An 18,264-nucleotide genomic window follows, 5' to 3' on the forward strand; every position below is an offset into this window, starting at 1 on the left:
TAAAGGACACATATGTGCACATGTATGCACTGATTACAAATACAGAACAATAATGCCCACGTTTAGACTTTCTCCATCAAACGCCATCTTGCTTTCTCCTTCTTCTTTCTATTTCCAGCAGACTAGTAGAACATCTTAGGTGTATTGCTGCCCTCCACAGTCTATTAACAGTCTGTCCTATGGCCCACACTACAGACTTGGACACAAACAGGAGAGAAAGTAAAAAGCAGCTTTAAGGAGGTCAAAACAAAATGTATGCATTCTTTCCAACGGCCGCTGGGTGGCAGCAGAGGCTCCATGTATTACCTGAAGAAACATTTGACTTCTGACCTTTCCACATTATTTATCTCATCTTTACTGCTGGAGTTCAGCTCACTGAGGATGTAAGCTACATTTTGGTATCTTAATTATCTTTAATTATTCATAAACAGGCTTAAAACAAACCATTATTATCATTAATACCTCATTTGTTTTCACTCTCTACTAATTAAAACTATTCTAGCATGAAAACATTCAGGATGTTCATACACACAATATTACACATCCCCAAACGTACCATTTTATTATGGTATTAATATCATACATTATTACTTTGAATATTCACATGTTTATAACAGTGCTGACAATTTAAATTCCCTGTGGGGATTAATAAAGTATTTCTGATTCTGATAATTACATCACTCCCATAAAGCCTTTAATGCTGAATATTTTTTTACCATAGCTCAGCTTCACCATGTTGGAATATTGACTGCTGATATTATTTTTCTATTGTTTAGAATATTACTCGCTACTCTTTTTCTTTGCTCAAATGAACAGGATGAAAGTGTCTTTAATTGTCACTACTATCTATATATAATTATGTATATAATAATCTTCCATTCTTCACCTTCATTACCGCTTGATTTAACTCTCATTTTATTTTATCCATAGAGAACTTAACCATAAAAAGATGGCTGCACATCAATAAACCGTCACTAAACTTCAATAAAACTAAATATTATCATATTTGGAGTTTGTAAAAATGTAAAACACAAAATATGAGGGATAATATTGAAATCAAAGGAATTAAGGTAATCGCATTTTTCTGAGTTAATATAGATGATGAAGTAAGCTGGACACTACATGTAAGTCATATAAAGAAAACAATAAAACAATGGAGTGCAATACGAAATAGAATAAAATACATACTTACAAATATTAACTAGAATTATTGTACCCAACTTTAGTTGAAACATACATTGTTTATTACATAAAAGTCTGGGGACATACATATAAAACAATCACACATCAATATTCATATTACAAAAGAGAGTAATAAAGACAATTAATAGAATGGATTATAGAGACCCAACAAATGATTCATAAAGTCACACATTTTAAAATTAAATGATCTTGTATAAAAGACAATTGTTCAAATGATGTATAAAGTAAATAATAATATGCTTCCAGAAGTGGTCCAGAAGATGTTTCAGATGTGAAGCAGTAAATATGAACTAAGAGGGATTTATGTGTACTCAAAAGCAAAGGTATGAACACATGTAAAACAAATATGTACATCATATAAAGGAGTTCATCTATGGAATCATCTAGAATTAGAAAATAAAATATGTAACACGTCATTCTTCAAAAAACATATAAAACACTATTATGAATAAGTATAAAGGTAAATTATGGATATTTACACATACAATGTTTATTGTCCATCCATCCATCCATTTTTTACCGCTTATTCCCTTTCGCCTATCTCAGCTACAATCGGGCGGAAGGCAGGGTACACCCTGGACAAGTCGCCACCTCATCGCAGAATGTTTATTGTATGTAACATAATTTTATGTACTGTTTATTCGCACCCTTTCAGTCAAATTGTTCTGTTCATTTCAAAGTACACAAATGTGTATATTAAATCATGTATTTGACTGTAATAAAATCGCTAATCTGAAGTGTCTAATCTATAAATGTTAGAATCATATTAACAAGATTGTTAGACAAACAACAATGTCACACATGTTATATGTGCTGATGTTGTTAGAAAGTCAAAATGAAAGTCTGGACAGTTTATTTCAAATCCTGCAGTTTCATTTGCTGCTGCTGTTCTCACCAGCACACTTGTGTTTCTTACACTGCTACTTAGAAGACAATCTTTCACCACACACACTGCAACTCAACACTTTCTCTCCTGGGTGTCTTCTCATGTGTACTTTAATAGATCTTAGGTGAGATAAGCGTTTATTGCAGATTGAACAGAAGTATGGTTTTTCACCTGAGTGCGTTCTCATGTGTGATTTTAATTGCTGACTTTCTATTTAACTTTTACCACATACTGAACATATAAAAGGTTTTTCACCAGTGTGTGTTCTCATGTGTACTTTTAAACTACAATTTATACAGCACGTTTACCACAATCTTAGCAGGAAAAAGTTTTTTCTCCAGAGTGTACTCTCATGTGTTTTTTCAAATTGTTCCTTCGAGTAAAATCTTTACCGCAGATTGAACATGAAAACGCTTTTTCTCCAGTGTGTGTTCTCATGTGTACTTTCAAACTGTGATTTCTTACAAAACTTTTACCACATTCTAAACAGGAGAAAGTTTTTTCTTTAGTATGTATTCTCATGTGTTCTTTTAAATTTTGATTTAGTACAAAACTTTTACCACATTCTGAGCAGGAAAAAGGTTTTTCTCCAGTGTGTGTTCTCATGTGTACTTTTAAATTGTGATTTCTTACAAAACTTTTACCACATTCTAAACAGGAAAAAGTTTTTTCTGTAGTGTGTATTCTCATGTGTTCTTTTAAACTTTGATTTAGTACAAAACTTTTACCACATTCCGAGCAGGAAAAAGGTTTTTCTCCAGTGTGTCTTCTCATGAGTACTTTCAACTGTTGACTTACAACAAAACCTTCACTACAGATTGAACAAGAAACAAGGTTTTTCTCCAGTGTATCTTCTCATGTGTGCCTTGAAATAATCCTTTTGAACAGAATTTTTACCGCAGATTGAACATGAAAAAGGTCTTTCTCCAGTGTGTATTCTAATGTGTAATTTTAAACTTTGATTTAATACAAAACTTTTACCACATTCTGAGCAGGAAAAAGGTTTTTCTCCAGTGTGTCTTCTCATGTGTGCCTTGAAATGGTCCCTTTGAGTAAAACCTTTACCACATTCTGAGCAAGAAAAAGGTTTTTCACCAGTGTGTGTTCTCATGTGTCTTTTCAAATGGTGACTTTGTGTAAAACCTTTACCACAGAGTGAACAAGAAAAAGGTTTTTCTCCAGTGTGTGTTCTCATGTGTACTTTCAGACTACAATGGTATTTAAAAGTTTTGTGAGAGTGAGAACATGTGAAGTGAGTGTTGTCAGTGTGACATGTCTTATCATCTTTAGAGTCTTCATCATCAGTGTCAGGAGAGTGTGACGTTGTGTCCTCACTATCTGATAGTGGAGCTAAGAGCTTGTCTGCTTGTGATCCTCCACAGTGGTCTCCATCAGCTTCTGTTGTCATGTGTTGTGTTGAGCTGCTGCTTGGAGGCTCCCCCCCTCCCCTCTCCTCACTTTCACCTTTCACCTCATCACCTTCACTCTTCACAGGGACACCAGTCACTGGCATCTTGGTGACATCAACCTCCTCCAGTCCTTCTAGATGCTCTCCCTGCTGACTGATGCTGTGCTCTTCCTCTTCCTCTTTAATGTGAGGGGTCAGTGGGTCCTCCTCTTCCTTTTTAATGTGAGGGGTCAGTGGCTCTTCCTCTTTAATTTGAGGGCTCAGTGGGTCCCCCTCTTTCTCTTTAAAATGGCTTATCAGTGGCTCCTCCTCTTTCTTTTTAAAATGGGGGGTCAATGGGTCCTCCTCTTCCTCTTTGATGTGAGTGGTCAGTGGGTCATCCTCTTCTGCTTTAAAATGGGGGATTAGTGGGTGTTCCTCTTCCTTTTTAATGTCGGAGGGCTGTGGCTTCATCCTAAAGCTCAACATCTGTTGCTCAGGGAGAAGATGTTCTTCACAGACATCTGCAGGCCACAAGAAGACAAACACGTTTTAGAAACATCCATGTCTGCTCAGTCACACAAAGCATTCAGTACTTTTACATGCACTTAGGAAAAACAAGTTATTGTATGTACTTTCTTGAAATCTCAGTGACGCACAAACACGCTGCTCTTTACAACATTATTCACAGGAAAAGAAAAACAAACCAGGACAACAAGACTTTATACTATGGATAGACGGTTGATGGTTTATAATTGATTTTGTGATATATTATTTTGAATAGAATTATTAATAAAACTGTTTTAAAACAGGCTACACAGGCTCCTAATTTAGTTGATGAAATATGCAGTAAAATATTTAATCATTTCTAGTAGTATTTTCTCAAATAAAGCAACCAGATATTAACAGTAAATAAACAAGTACATTAATAATAATTATTTTGACAAAATAATACAATTAGAAATGACACAATATGTTACTGCATATGTCAGCTGCCAAATTAGGAGCCTTTGTAACCCGTTTTGAAATTCTTCTATTATCAATCATATACCAAATGATATATCGTGACATATATTGTTATTAAGATATAGATTTTAAGTCGTATGGCCCATACCAAACATTGTTTCCCCGAGTCATTTTGTTTGGCCCACCAAATATATTTCATTTGTATATTCTTTGGATGTGTGTGTATGTTTAAAATGTGGTACTACTGTTCTACATCACGTGGAAGTGTACATTTAAACCAATGTGGGTGGCACTGGGAGCAGGTGGGTAAAGTGTCTTGCCCAAGGACACAATGGCTCAGATGGCAGAAGCTGGGATTGAACCTGGAACCCTCAAGTTGCTGGCATGGCCGCTCTATCCATCCATCCATCCATCGTCTTCCGCTTATCCGAGGTTTGGTCGCGGGGGAAACAGCCTAAGCAGGGAAACCCAGACTTCCCTCTCCCAGCCACTTCGTCTAGCTCTTCCCGGGGGATCCCGAGGCGTTCCCAGGCCAGCCGGGAGACATAGTCTTCCCAACGTGTCCTGGGTCTTCCCCGTGGCCTACTAAAGGTTGGACGTGCCCAAAACACCTCCCTAGGGAGGCGTTCGGGTGGCATCCTGACCAGATGCCCGAACCACCTCATCTGGCTCCTCTCCATGTGGAGGAACAGCGGCTTTACTTTGAGTCCCTCCCGGATGGCAGAGCTTCTCACCCTATCTCTAAGGGAGAGCCCTGCCACCCGGCGGAGGAAACTCATTTCGGCCGCTTGTACCCGTGATCTTATCCTTTCGGTCATGACCCAAAGCTCATGACCATAGGTGAGGATGGGAACGTAGTTCGACCGGTAAATTGAGAGCTTTGCCTTCCGGCTCAGTTCCTTCTTCACCACAACTGATCGGTACAACGTCCGCATTACTGAAGACGCCGCACCGATCCGCCTGTCGATCTCACGATCCACTCTTCCCTCACTCGTGAACAAGACTCCTAGGTACTTGAACTCCTCCACTTGGGGCAGGGTCTCCTTCCCAACCCGGAGATGGCACTCCACCCTTTTCCGGGCGAGAACCATGGACTCGGACTTGGAGGTGCTGATTCTCATTCCGGTCGCTTCACACTCGGCTGCGAACCGATCCAGCGAGAGCTGAAGATCCCGGTCAGATGAAGCCATCAGGACCACATCATCTGCAAAAAGCAGAGACCTAATCCTGCGGTCACCAAACCGGAACCCCTCAACTCCTTGGCTGCGCCTAGAAATTCTGTCCATAAAAGTTATGAACAGAATCGGTGACAAAGGACAGCCTTGGCGGAGTCCAACCCTCACTGGAAAAGTGTTTGACTTACTGCCGGCAATGCGGACCAAGCTCTGACACAGATCGTACAGGGAACGGACCGCCACAATAAGACAGTCCGATACCCCATACTCTCTGAGCACTCCCCACAGGACTGCCCGAGGGACACGGTCGAATGCCTTCTCCAAGTCCACAAAGCACATGTAGACTGGTTGGGCAAACTCCCATGCACCCTCAACAACCCTGCGGAGAGTATAGAGCTGGTCCACAGTTCCACGACCAGGACAAAAACCACACTGTTCCTCCTGAATCCGAGGTTCGACTATCCGGCGTAGCCTCCTCTCCAGTACACCTGAATAAACCTTACCGGGAAGGTTGAGGAGTGTGATCCCACGATAGTTGGAACACACCCTCCGGTCCCCCTTCTTAAAGAGAGGAACCACCACCCCGGTCTGCCAATCCAGAGGTACCGCCCCCGATGTCCACGCGATGCGCCCCACAGCATCCAGAGCCTTAAGGAACTCCGGGCGGACCTCATCTACCCCTGGGGCCTTGCCACCGAGGAGCTTTTTAACTACCTCAGCGACCTCATCCCCAGAAATAGGAGAGTCCACCACAGATTCCCCAGGCACTGCTTCCTCATAGGAAGACGTGTTGGTGGGATTGAGGAGGTCTTCGAAGTATTCCTTCCACCTATCCACAACATCCGCAGTTGAGGTCAGCAGAACACCATCCGCACCATACACGGTGTTGATAGTGCACTGCTTCCCCTTCCTGAGGCGGCGGACGGTGGTCCAGAATCGCTTCGAAGCCGTCCGGAAGTCGTTTTCCATGGCTTCCCCGAACTCCTCCCATGTCCTAGTTTTTGCCTCCGCGACCACCGAAGCCGCACACCGCTTGGCCTGTCGGTACCTGTCCACTGCCTCCGTAGTCCTATGAGCCAAAAGGACCCGATAGGACTCCTTCTTCAGCTTGACGGCATCCCTCACCGCTGGTGTCCACCAAGGGGTTTTAGGATTGCCGCCCCGACAGGCACCAACTACCTTGCGGCCACAGCTTCGATCAGCCGCCTCGACAATAGAGGTGCGGAACATGGTCCACTCGGACTCAATGTCCAGCACCTCCCTCGTGACATGTTCGAAGTTCTTCCGGAGGTGTGAATTTAAACTCTCTCTGACAGGAGACTCTGCCAGACGTTCCCAGCAGACCCTCACAATGCGTTTGGGCCTCCCAGGTCTGTCCGGCATCCTCCCCCACCATCGCAGCCAACTCACCACCAGGTGGTGATCGGTAGAAAGCTCCGCCCCTCTCTTCACCCGAGTGTCCAAAACATGAGGCCGCAAATCCGATGACACAACTACAAAGTCGATCATGGAACTGCGGCCTAGGGTGTCCTGGTGCCAAGTGCACATATGGACACCCTTATGTTTAAACATGGTGTTTGTAATGGACAAACTGTGACGAGCACAAAAGTCCAATAACAAAACACCACTCGGGTTCAGATCCGGGCGGCCATTCTTCCCAATCACGCCTCTCCAGGTTTCACTGTCGTTGCCAACATGAGCGTTGAAGTCTCCTAGTAGGACAAGGGAATCACCCGGGGGAGCACTTTCCAGTACTCCCTCGAGTGTTCCCAAAAAGGGTGGGTACTCTGAACTGCTGTTTGGTGCATAAGCACAAACAACAGTCAGGACCCGTCCCCCCACCCGAAGGCGGAGGGAGGCTACCCTTTTGTCCACTGGGTTGAACTCCAACGTACAGGCTTCTTTGAGCCGGGGGGCAACAAGAATTGCCACCCCAGCCCGTCGCCTCTCACTGTCGGCAACGCCAGAGTGGAAGAGGGTCCAGTCCCTCTCGAGAGAACTGGTTCCAGAGCCCTTGCTGTGCGTCGAGGTGAGTCCAACTATATCCAGCCGGAACTTCTCTACCTCGCGGACTAGCTCAGGCTCTTTCTCCCCCAGTGAGGTGACGTTCCACGTCCCAAGAGCTAGCTTCTGTAGCCAAGGATCGGACCGCCAAGTGCCCTGCCTTCGGCTGCCGCCCAGCTCACAATGCACCCGACCTCTATGGCCCCTGCTATGGGTGGTGAGCCCATTGGAGGGGTGACCCACGTTGCCTCTTCGGGCTGTGCCCGGCCGGGCCCCATGGGAACAGGCCCGACCACCAGGCGCTCGCCATCGTGCCCCACCTCTGGGCCTGGCTCCAGAGGGAGGCCCCGGTGACCCGCGTCCGGGCGAGGGAAATCTGGGTCTATGTTTTTTCTTCTTCATAAAGGTCTTCGAAAAAAAATAATATATGTATATATATATATACATATATTTTTTTTTTTACACACATATATATATATATATATATATATATATATATATATATATATATATATATATATATATATATATATATATATATATATATATACATCTAAATGTGCATATACAGGCAGTTTTGTCTATGTTTTCTTCCTAGGGGGCGCTAGAGCGCAATTTTTAGTTTTGGGGTTAGGTTTTTTGATTAAATCGCAATGTTCGCCAGTCCTGATGTGTGTGTCAAATTTGGTGATTTTTGAAGCATGTTAAGGGGGTCAAATTACAACTCAAAGCTGTGGAATACTAATAAAGAAAGAAAGAAAGAATAAAACGCTAGAAATTCCATAGGGTCCTCTGTCCCAAAGGGACATTCGGTCCCTAACAATGTCAACTTCCTAAAGTTGGGTTATGGTTATTTATCTAAGTGCAAGTGCATTTCAAATGAGACTAATGTCATTGATTGATTGATTGATTGATACTTTTATTAGTAGATTGCACAGTACAGTACATATTCCGTACAATTGACCACTAAATGGTAACACCTCAATAAGTTTTTCAACTTGTTTAAGTCAGGGTCCAAGTTAATCAATTCATGGTATATGAAAAACTTATTGGGGTGTTACCATTTAGTGGTCAATTGTACAGAATATGTACTGAACTGTGCAATCTATTAATAAAAATATCAATCAATCAATCAATCAATCAATGACATTAGTCTCATTTGCAGTGCACTTGCACTTCCAAGACCATTAGATGGCAGCACTGTATAGCTATTTATGCTATGTTGTCAAACTAGAAACTAGCTTTTTTTCCAGGAAGAATAATTAGTTAGGTTGCGCCCTACAAAGTGTCAATACTTTAAGAATAGTTCTCATTACACAAAACCGTACATCAAAAAAGAAGATATAACAACTGGACAGCAGTTCTCATAATCAACATTCTTAAATGTTACATCAAAAACAATTAACATTAACATACAACAGTACTGAAAAAATGGTACTAATGTTGCAAAATATTGTTAAAAATAATGATGAGATGTGACACAAGGTGATATTCACTGATAAGCAGCTGTCTATTGGTTTGAAAAGGAAAGAAGAAATCCTTGTCAATGTGATGACACATGAGCCCCAAATGATGACATCACAACTACATGGACACAAAGATCAACATGATTCACTGGCAAAATATTGTTGAAAGATGCAGATTGAAGGTGTTTTCTCAGCCTTAAACAGCCAAAGAAGACATGATGTAAATTGTGCAGATGTGAAAGAAAAGTCCAAGTGTGATGAGGTCCCTCAGCGATGGAGACATCTCTCTGTGTTCCAGTGCACAAAGCATCCTGGAGGAAGAAGATGACTCAGCACATTCCCAACAAAAGCAGGTGCAGATGTTAGCAGAGTGAACATCATCTTCACACAAAGTCAGAAGAACATTTGGAGGTGCGTGAAAAAGCAAAGTCCTCACTGTGCCGTGTGTCACTCAGCCTTCAGCCTTCAGCCTTCAGCCTTCACGTCTCTCTGAGAGCTGGTTACCACCGTCACCAGCTGGCGGAGCACAAAACGCACCGTGAGCTGCTTACGCTGCTCATGCTAAGCCCACACCTCACTCTGGTGAAGGAAGTCCATCTTCACTCATATCACATCTTTGAACCTGGGAATTCTGCTCTTCTACTTCCTCACTAGTCCAAGACTAAGTCTCCAAACAGGTTCAGCTTGGCTTCAAGGCTCATGTGCAAGCAGCCCTCCAGTGTCTTAGTCAGGTACGGTCATGGTCCAAAGTTTACATACACCTGTAAAGAACATCATGTCATGGCTGACTTCAGTTTCCAATTATTTCTACAACTCTTATTTTTTTGTGATGGAGTGATTGGAGCACATACTTGTTGCTCACAAAAAACATTCATGAAGTTTGCTTCTTTTATGAATTTATTATGGGTCTACTGAAAATGTGCTGGGTCAAAAGTATACGTACAGCAATGTTAATATTTGCTTACATGTCCCTTGGCAAGTTTACCTGCAATAGGGCGCTTGTGGTTTTTGACCCCTCCTCTTGACAAAATTGGTGCAGTTCAGCTAAATGTGTTGGTATTCTGACATGGACTTGTTTCTTCAGCATTGTCTACACATTTAAAGGCCTACTGAAATTTGATTTTCTTATTTAAACAGGGATAGCAGGTCCATTCTATGTGTCATACTTGATCATTTCGCGATATTGCCATATTTTTGCTGAAAGGATTTAGTAGAGAACATCCACGATAAAGTTCGCAACTTTTGGTGCTAAGAGAAAAGCCCTGCCTTTACCGGATGTCGCAGACGATGACGTCACATTTTTGATGGCTCTTCACATATTTGCATTGATTTTAATGGGAGCCTCCAACAAAAAGTGCTATTCGAACTAAGAAAACGACAATTTCCCCATTAAATTCAGCGAGGATGAAAGATTTGTGTTTGAGGATATTGATAGCGACGGACTAGAAAAAAAAAAAAAACGCGATTGCATTGGGACGGATTCCGATGTTTTTAGACACATTTGCTAGGTTAATTCTGGGAAATCCCTTATCTTTCTGTTGTGTTGCTAGTGTTTTAGTGAGTTAAATATTACCTGATAGTCGGAAGGGTGTGTCAACGGCCGGGTGTTGACGCCCAGTGTCTCAGGGGAGTCGACGGCAGCTTTATGGACGGCACAAGCTCAGCTTTTCTCCGGTAAGAGGCGACTTTTTAGCCACAATTTTCTCACCGAAACCTGCTGGTTGACATGTGGTCGGGATCCATGTTCTCTTGACCGCGCTCTGATCCATAGGAAAGTTTCACCTTCAGGAATTTTAAACAAGGAATCACCGTGTGTTTGTGTGGCTAAAGGCTAAAGCTTCCCACTCCATCTTTCTACTGTGACTTCTCCAATATTAATTGAACACATTGCAAAAGATTCAGCAACACAGATGTCCAAAATACTGTGTAATTATGCCGTTAAAGCAGGCGACTTTTAGCTGTGTGTGTGTGCAGCGCTCATACTTCCTAAAAACCTGTGACGTCTTGCGTACACGTCATCATTACACGACGTTTCGAAGACGAAACTCCCAGGAAATTTAAAATTGTAAATTAGTAAACTAAAGCGGCCGTATTTGCATGTGTTGCAATGTTAATATTTCATCATTGATATATAAACTATCAGACTGCGTGGTGGCTAGTAGTGGCTTTCAGTAGGCCTTTAAGTCAGGACTTTGGGAAGGCCATTCTAAAACCTTAATTCTAGCCTGATTTAGCCATTCCTTCACCACTTTTGACGTGTGTTTGGGGTCATTGTCCAGTTGGAACACCCAACTGCGCCCAAGACACAAAGTCTGGGCTGATGATTTTAGTTTTTCCTGAAGAATCTGGAGGTAATCCTCCTTTTTCTTTGTCCCATTCGAAGCACCAGTTCAATTAACAGCAAAACAGGCCCAGAGTACAATACTACCACCACCATGCTTGACGGTAGGTTGGTGTTCCTGGGATTAAAGGCCTCACCTTTTTTCCTCCAAATATATTGCTTGATATTTAGGCCAAACAGCTCAATTTTTTGTTCCATCTGACATCACAAGGACAAAGATAAGACTTTCTGGAGGAAATTTCTGTGGTCAGATGAAACAAAAAGTGAACTGTTTGGCCACAATACCCAGGAATATGTTTGGAGGCGAAAAGGTGAGGCCTTTAATCCCAGGATTCCTGTCCTCAAGCGTGATGGTGGTATTGTTATGCTCTGGGCCTGTTTTGCTGCCAATGGAACTGCTGCTTTACATCGAGTGAATGGGAAAATTAAAAAAAAGAGGATTTGCTCCAAATTCTTCAGGACAATCTAAAATCATCAGCCCAGAGGTTGGGTCTTGGGTGCAGTTGGGTGTTCCAACAGGACAATGACCCCAAACACACGTCAAAAGTAGTAAAGGAATGGCTAAATCAGACTAGAATTAAGGTTTTAGAATGGCCTTCCCAAAGTCCTGACTTAAACGTGTGGACAATGCTAAAGAAACAAGTCCATGTCAGAAACCCAACACATTTAGCTGAACTGCACCAATCTTGTCAAGAGAAGTGGTCAAAAATTCAAGCAGAAGCTTGTGGATGGCGACCAAAAGCATCTTATTGCAGTGAAACTTGCCAAGGGACATGTAAGCAAATATTAACATTGCTGTATGTACACTTTTGACCCAGCACATTTGCTCACATGTACAGTAGACCCATAATAAATTCATAAAAGAAGCAAACTCCATGAAAGTTTTTAGTGAGCAACAAGTATGTGCTCCAATCACTACATCACAAACACATAAGGGTTGTAGAAATGATTGGAAACTGAAGTCAGCCATGACATTATGTTCTTTACAAGTGTATGTAAACTTTTGAGCACGACTGTACATGAAGACAGACACACTAAATGGATTGCGCTCTCTATTTTGCTCATTTCAGAGACTCTGGGCATAAGTTAAGTAGATGAGGTTTGCACATGTTTTAATACACACAAATCTTTAGTACAAACCCCGTTTCCATATGAGTTGGGAAATTGTGTTCGATGTAAATATAAACGGAATACAATGATTTGCAAATCATTTTCAAGCCATATTTAGTTGAATATGCTACAAAGACAACATATTTGATGTTCAAACTCATAAACTTTGTTTTTTTGTTGCAAATAATCATTAACTTTAGAATTTGATGCCAGCAACACGTGACAAAGAAGTTGGGAAAGGTGGCAATAAACACTGATAAAGTTGAGGAATGCTCATCAAACACTTATTTGGAACATCCCACAGATTTGCAGGCTAATTGGGAACAGGTGGGTGCCATGATTGAGTATAAAAGCAGCTTCCATGAAATGCTAAGTAATTCACAAACAAGGATGGGGTGAGGGTCACCAATTTGTAAGCAAATTGTCGAACAGTTTTAGAACAACATTTTTCAACGAGCTAATGCCAGGAATTTAGGGATTTTACCATCTACGGTCTGTAAAATTATCAAAAAGTTCAGAAAATTTGGAGAAATCACTGCACGTAAGCGATGATATTACGGACTTTTGATCCCTCAGGCGGTACTGCATCAAAAAACGACATCAGTGTGTAAAGGATATAACCAGATGGGCTCAGGAACACTTCATAAAACCACTGTCAGTAACTACAGTTGGTCGCTACATCTGTAAGTGCAAGTTAAAACTCTACTATGCAAAGCCAAACCCATTTATCAACAATATCCTGAAATGCCACAGGCTTGGCTGGGCCCGAGCTCATCTAAGATGGACTGATGCAAAGTGGAAAAGTGTTCTGTGGTCTGACGAGTCCACATTTCAAATTATATTTGGAAACTGTGGACGTGTTGTCCTCCAGAACAAAGAGGAAAAGAACCATCTGGATTGTTATAGGCGCAAAGTTGAAAAGCCAGCATGTGTGATGGTATGGGGGTGTATTAGTGCCCAAGGCATGGGTAACTTACACATCTGTGATGGAATGGGGGTGTATTAGTGCCCAAGGCATGGGTAACTTACACATGTGTGATGGTATGGGGGTGTATTAGTGCCCAAGGCATGGGTAACTTACACATGTGTGATGGTGTGGGGGTGTATTAGTGTCCAAGGCGTGGGTAACTTACACATGTGTGATGGTGTGGGGGTGTATTAGTGCCCAAGGCATGGGTAACTTACACATCTGTGATGGTATGAGGGTGTATTAGTGTCCAAGGCATGGGTAACTTACACATCTGTGATGGTATGGGGGTGTATTAGTGCCCAAGGCATGGGTAACTTACACATCTGTGATGGTATGGGGGTGTATTAGTGCCCAAGGCATGGGTAACTTACACATGTGTGATGGTATGGGGGTGTATTAGTGCCCAAGGCATGGGTAACTTACACATGTGTGATGGTGTGGGGGTGTATTAGTGCCCAAGGCATGGGTAACTTACACATCTGTGATGGTATGGGGGTGTATTAGTGCCCAAGGCATGGGTAACTTACACATGTGTGATGGTATGGGGGTGTATTAGTGCCCAAGGCATGGGTAACTTACACATGTGTGATGGTGTGGGGGTGTATTAGTGTCCAAGGCATGGGTAACTTACACATGTGTGATGGTATGGGGGTGTATTAGTGCCCAAGGCATGGGTAACTTACACATGTGTGATGGTATGGGGGTGTATTAGTGCCCAAGGCATGGGTAACTTACACATGTGTGATGGTATGGGGGTGTATTAGTGTCCAAGGCATGGGTAACTTACACATGTGTGATGGTATGGGGGTGTATTAGTGCCCAAGGCATGGGTAACTTACACATGTGTGATGGTATGGGGGTGTATTAGTGCCCAAGGCATGGGTAACTTACACATGTGTGATGGTATGGGGGTGTATTAGTGTCCAAGGCATGGGTAACTTACACATGTGTGATGGTATGGGGGTGTATTAGTGCCCAAGGCATGGGTAACTTACACATGTGTGATGGTATGGGGGTGTATTAGTGCCCAAGGCATGGGTAACTTACACATCTGTGATGGTATGGGGGTGTATTAGTGCCCAAGGCATGGGTAACTTACACATGTGTGATGGTATGGGGGTGTATTAGTGCCCAAGGCATGGGTAACTTACACATGTGTGATGGTATGGGGGTGTATTAGTGCCCAAGGCATGGGTAACTTACACATGTGTGATGGTATGGGGGTGTATTAGTGTCCAAGGCATGGGTAACTTACACATGTGTGATGGTATGGGGGTGTATTAGTGCCCAAGGCATGGGTAACTTACACATGTGTGATGGTATGGGGGTGTATTAGTGCCCAAGGCATGGGTAACTTACACATCTGTGATGGTATGGGGGTGTATTAGTGCCCAAGGCATGGGTAACTTACACATGTGTGATGGTATGGGGGTGTATTAGTGCCCAAGGCATGGGTAACTTACACATGTGTGATGGTATGGGGGTGTATTAGTGCCCAAGGCATGGGTAACTTACACATGTGTGATGGTATGGGGGTGTATTAGTGCCCAAGGCATGGGTAACTTACACATCTGTGAAGGCACCATTAATGCTGAATGGTCCGTACAGGTTTTGGAGCAACATATGTTGTCATCCAAGCAACGTTAACATGGACGTCTCTGCTTATTTCAGCAAAACAATGCCAAGCCACGTGTTACAACAGCGTGGCTTCGTAGTAGAAGAGTGCGGGTACTTTCCTGGCCCGGCTGCAGTCCAGACATGTCTCCCATCGAAAATGTGTGGCGCATTATGAAGCGTAAAATACGACAACAAGACCCCGGACTGTTGATTATTTCTGCCCCTATATATGCCTGACTTTGTTTGCCTTTTGTTCTCGGACTTTAGTTTGCTACACACAACAGATGACGTCGCATTTCCCGATTGTGGTAAAAGACTTTTTGTTATACGATTAGCTTCCATGCTATTTTGTTTGTTTGCTTGTCCCTAGTTTATATACTAGCGCTTTTTGTTCCTTTTATCTTCCACGTTAGTTCTGTTTGTTTTGTCTTTAGTGCCTAATGCAAGTGTTTTTTGTTCAAAAATTGTTTTTGTAGTGTATAACAAATCATTATCCTTACCCTCACGCTGTGTTCCATCCTCCACTGCACCCACGAGAGAACAGCTTTTCACCACGATACCAGCAAGACGTCACAGTAAAGTCCGAGTTAATGAAGCTTCTCTCGCAGCGGAAGTCGAAGAATTCGACAGGATAACGTGGACGTTAGCCTAAGCAATGCAGGCTGGGACATTCCGCGGCGCGCCGGATGTGATGATCTTGGGGCTTGGAGGTCTCCAAGTCCCGCTTGACTCCACTGGGTCCAGCAACACCCCGTCTCACCCCCTCGCATGCGTCGGCAGAGGCGGAAGCCGCGGCGAAGGGCATCGCCTAGCGACAGAGACACGCTAACTCCACCGTCACCCCTTCACAGACACAGCCACTTTCAACTCGTCCAGGACTCACCATACACGCCTGGTAATCCTTTTTGTTTTTCTTCTATTGACTCCCCCGGAGTCAATAGAAGAAATCTGATCTGGTGACGTCAGCCCTCTTACGTCCCCAGAACATAGTGGGGATTAAGAATTTTTTTTAGAGCAGGCACTTCCTCAGTCGTCCACAGGGGACATAAATGACAATCTTACACTCCTTAAAGACATTTGTGTTCAATCACAGTATAAGTCTTTATTTTCTGAATTTGATTGCTTGATTGATTTATACTTTTATTAGTAGATTGCACAGTTCAGTACATATTCCGTACAATTGACCACTAAATGGTAACATCACCATTAAGTTTTTCAACTTGTTTAAGTCGGGGTCCATGTTAATCAATTCATGGTACAAATATATACTATCAGCATAATACAGTCATCACACATGTTAATCATCATAGTATATACATTGAATTATTTACATTATTTACAATCCGGGGGTGGGATGAGGAGCTTTGGTTGATATCAGAACTTCAGTCATCAACAATTGCATCAACAGAGAAATGTGGACATTGAAACAGTGTAGGTCTTATTTAGTAGGATATGTACAGCTACCAGAGAACATAGTGAGTTCAGATAGCATAAGAACAAGTATATACATTAGAAGAACATTTGATTATTTACATTAGGTTATTTATAATCCGGGGACATGGGATGTGAATGGAGGAGGGTATTAGTAAAGGGTTGAAGTTGCCTGGAGGTGTTGTTTTAGAGCGGTTTTGAAGGAATATAGAGATGCACTTACTTTTACACCTGTTGGGAGTGCATTCCACATTGATGTGGCATAGAAAGAGAATGAGTTAAGACCTTTGTTAGATCGGAATCTGGGTTTAACGTGGTTTGTGGAGCTCCCCCTGGTGTTGTGGTTATGGCGGTCAGGAAGTAGTTGGACATGTACTTCGGTATCAGGGAGGTGTCGCGGATTTTATAGACTAGGCTCAGTGCAAGTTGTTTTACTCTGTCCTCCACCCTGAGCCAGCCCACTTTGGAGAAGTGGGTTGGAGTGAGGTGTGATCTGGGGTGGAGGTCTAAAAGTAACCGGACTAGCTTATTCTGGGATGTTTGGAGTCTAGATTTAAGGGTTTTGGAGGTGCTAAGGTACCAGGAGGAGCAAGCGTAATCAAAAAAGGGTTGAATGAGAGTTCCCGCTAGAATCTTCAAGGTGCTTTTGTTGACCAGAGAGGAGATTCTGTAGAGGAATCTCGTTCTTTGGTTGACGTTTTTGATGACCTTGGTTGCCATTTTATCACAGGAAAGATTAGCTTCTAGAATGGAACCTAGGTAGGTGATCTCATCTTTCCTGGTGATAACAATGTCACCCACTTTTATAGTGAAATCACTGACTTTCTTAAAGGGGAACATTATCACAATTTCAGAAGGGTTAAAACCAATAAAAAACAGTTCCCAGTGGCTTATTTTATTTTTCGAAGTTTTTTTCAAAATTTTACCCGTCCTGGAATATCCCTAAAAAAAACCTTTAAAGTGCTTGATTTTGGCTATGTGCGAAGCCACTGTTCATTTTCCTGTGACGTCACATAGTGATGCCAATACAAACAACATGGCGGTTACCACAGCAGGATATAGCGACATTAGCTCGGATTCAGCCTCGGATTTCAGCGGCTTAAGCGATTCAACAGATTACGCATGTATTGAAAGGGATGGTTGGAGTATGGAGGCAGATAGCGAAAACGAAATTGAAGAAGAACTTTTCTTTTTATTTATTAACTTTTATTTTTTATTATTGTAAAACTGAAATACACACAATGACAATGTATAAGCTATATGATTCAATTAACATACTGAAATGTTATGCACAATATCTAAACATTAGCTTCACACAAATATACAGCATTATCGCCAAACAAATACTGCTGAGTGTTGAAACTATTTCGATGGTGGAAATATGCGACCAGCAGCCATTTTAAATCCTCAAACATTCATTAAATTAGTGCCCAAAAATCGTTTTTCAATACACATCTTACTATCAAACTTAGCAACTTTCCACCTTAGTATTGAGTTACATAAACAAGTTAAACAGTTTACTTACAGACTTATCTTTTCCAAGGCTTGTAAGAGTTAACACAACTCGACTACTTCTTATTGTTTATGAACTAGACAAACATCGTAAACCGGAAGTGCCCAAAGTAAACCGGAAGTGCCCAAACTAATGACGCGCAGCATTTCCCATCGCCACAAGGTGTCAGTAATAGTCCACAATCAAACGGGCATA

At 42.3% G+C, this 18,264-nt stretch overlaps 1 protein-coding gene across 1 annotated transcript; it reads right to left on the minus strand.

Moving 5' to 3' along the window:
* Positions 1-1,354: 1,354 nt before the first annotated feature.
* Positions 1,355-18,126, minus strand: LOC133547129 (oocyte zinc finger protein XlCOF8.4-like). The gene is made up of 2 exons (XM_061892954.1): positions 18,082-18,126; positions 1,355-4,000 (listed from the first exon to the last, which is right to left on the minus strand). The coding sequence occupies exon 2, from the start codon at positions 3,963-3,965 to the stop codon at positions 2,901-2,903; it is 1,065 nt and encodes a 354-aa protein (XP_061748938.1). The 5' UTR covers positions 3,966-4,000; positions 18,082-18,126; the 3' UTR covers positions 1,355-2,900.
* Between the last annotated feature and the right edge of the window lie 138 nt (positions 18,127-18,264).

This window comes from Nerophis ophidion, unplaced genomic scaffold, assembly GCF_033978795.1.
Source record: "Nerophis ophidion isolate RoL-2023_Sa unplaced genomic scaffold, RoL_Noph_v1.0 HiC_scaffold_65, whole genome shotgun sequence".
Classification (NCBI taxonomy): Eukaryota; Metazoa; Chordata; class Actinopteri; order Syngnathiformes; family Syngnathidae; genus Nerophis; species Nerophis ophidion.

Excerpts from the sequence above, each read along its gene's own strand:
- LOC133547129 (XM_061892954.1), bottom strand. The coding sequence starts at position 3,965 with ATGTTGAGCTTTAGGATGAAGCCACAGCCCTCCGACATTAAAAAGGAA.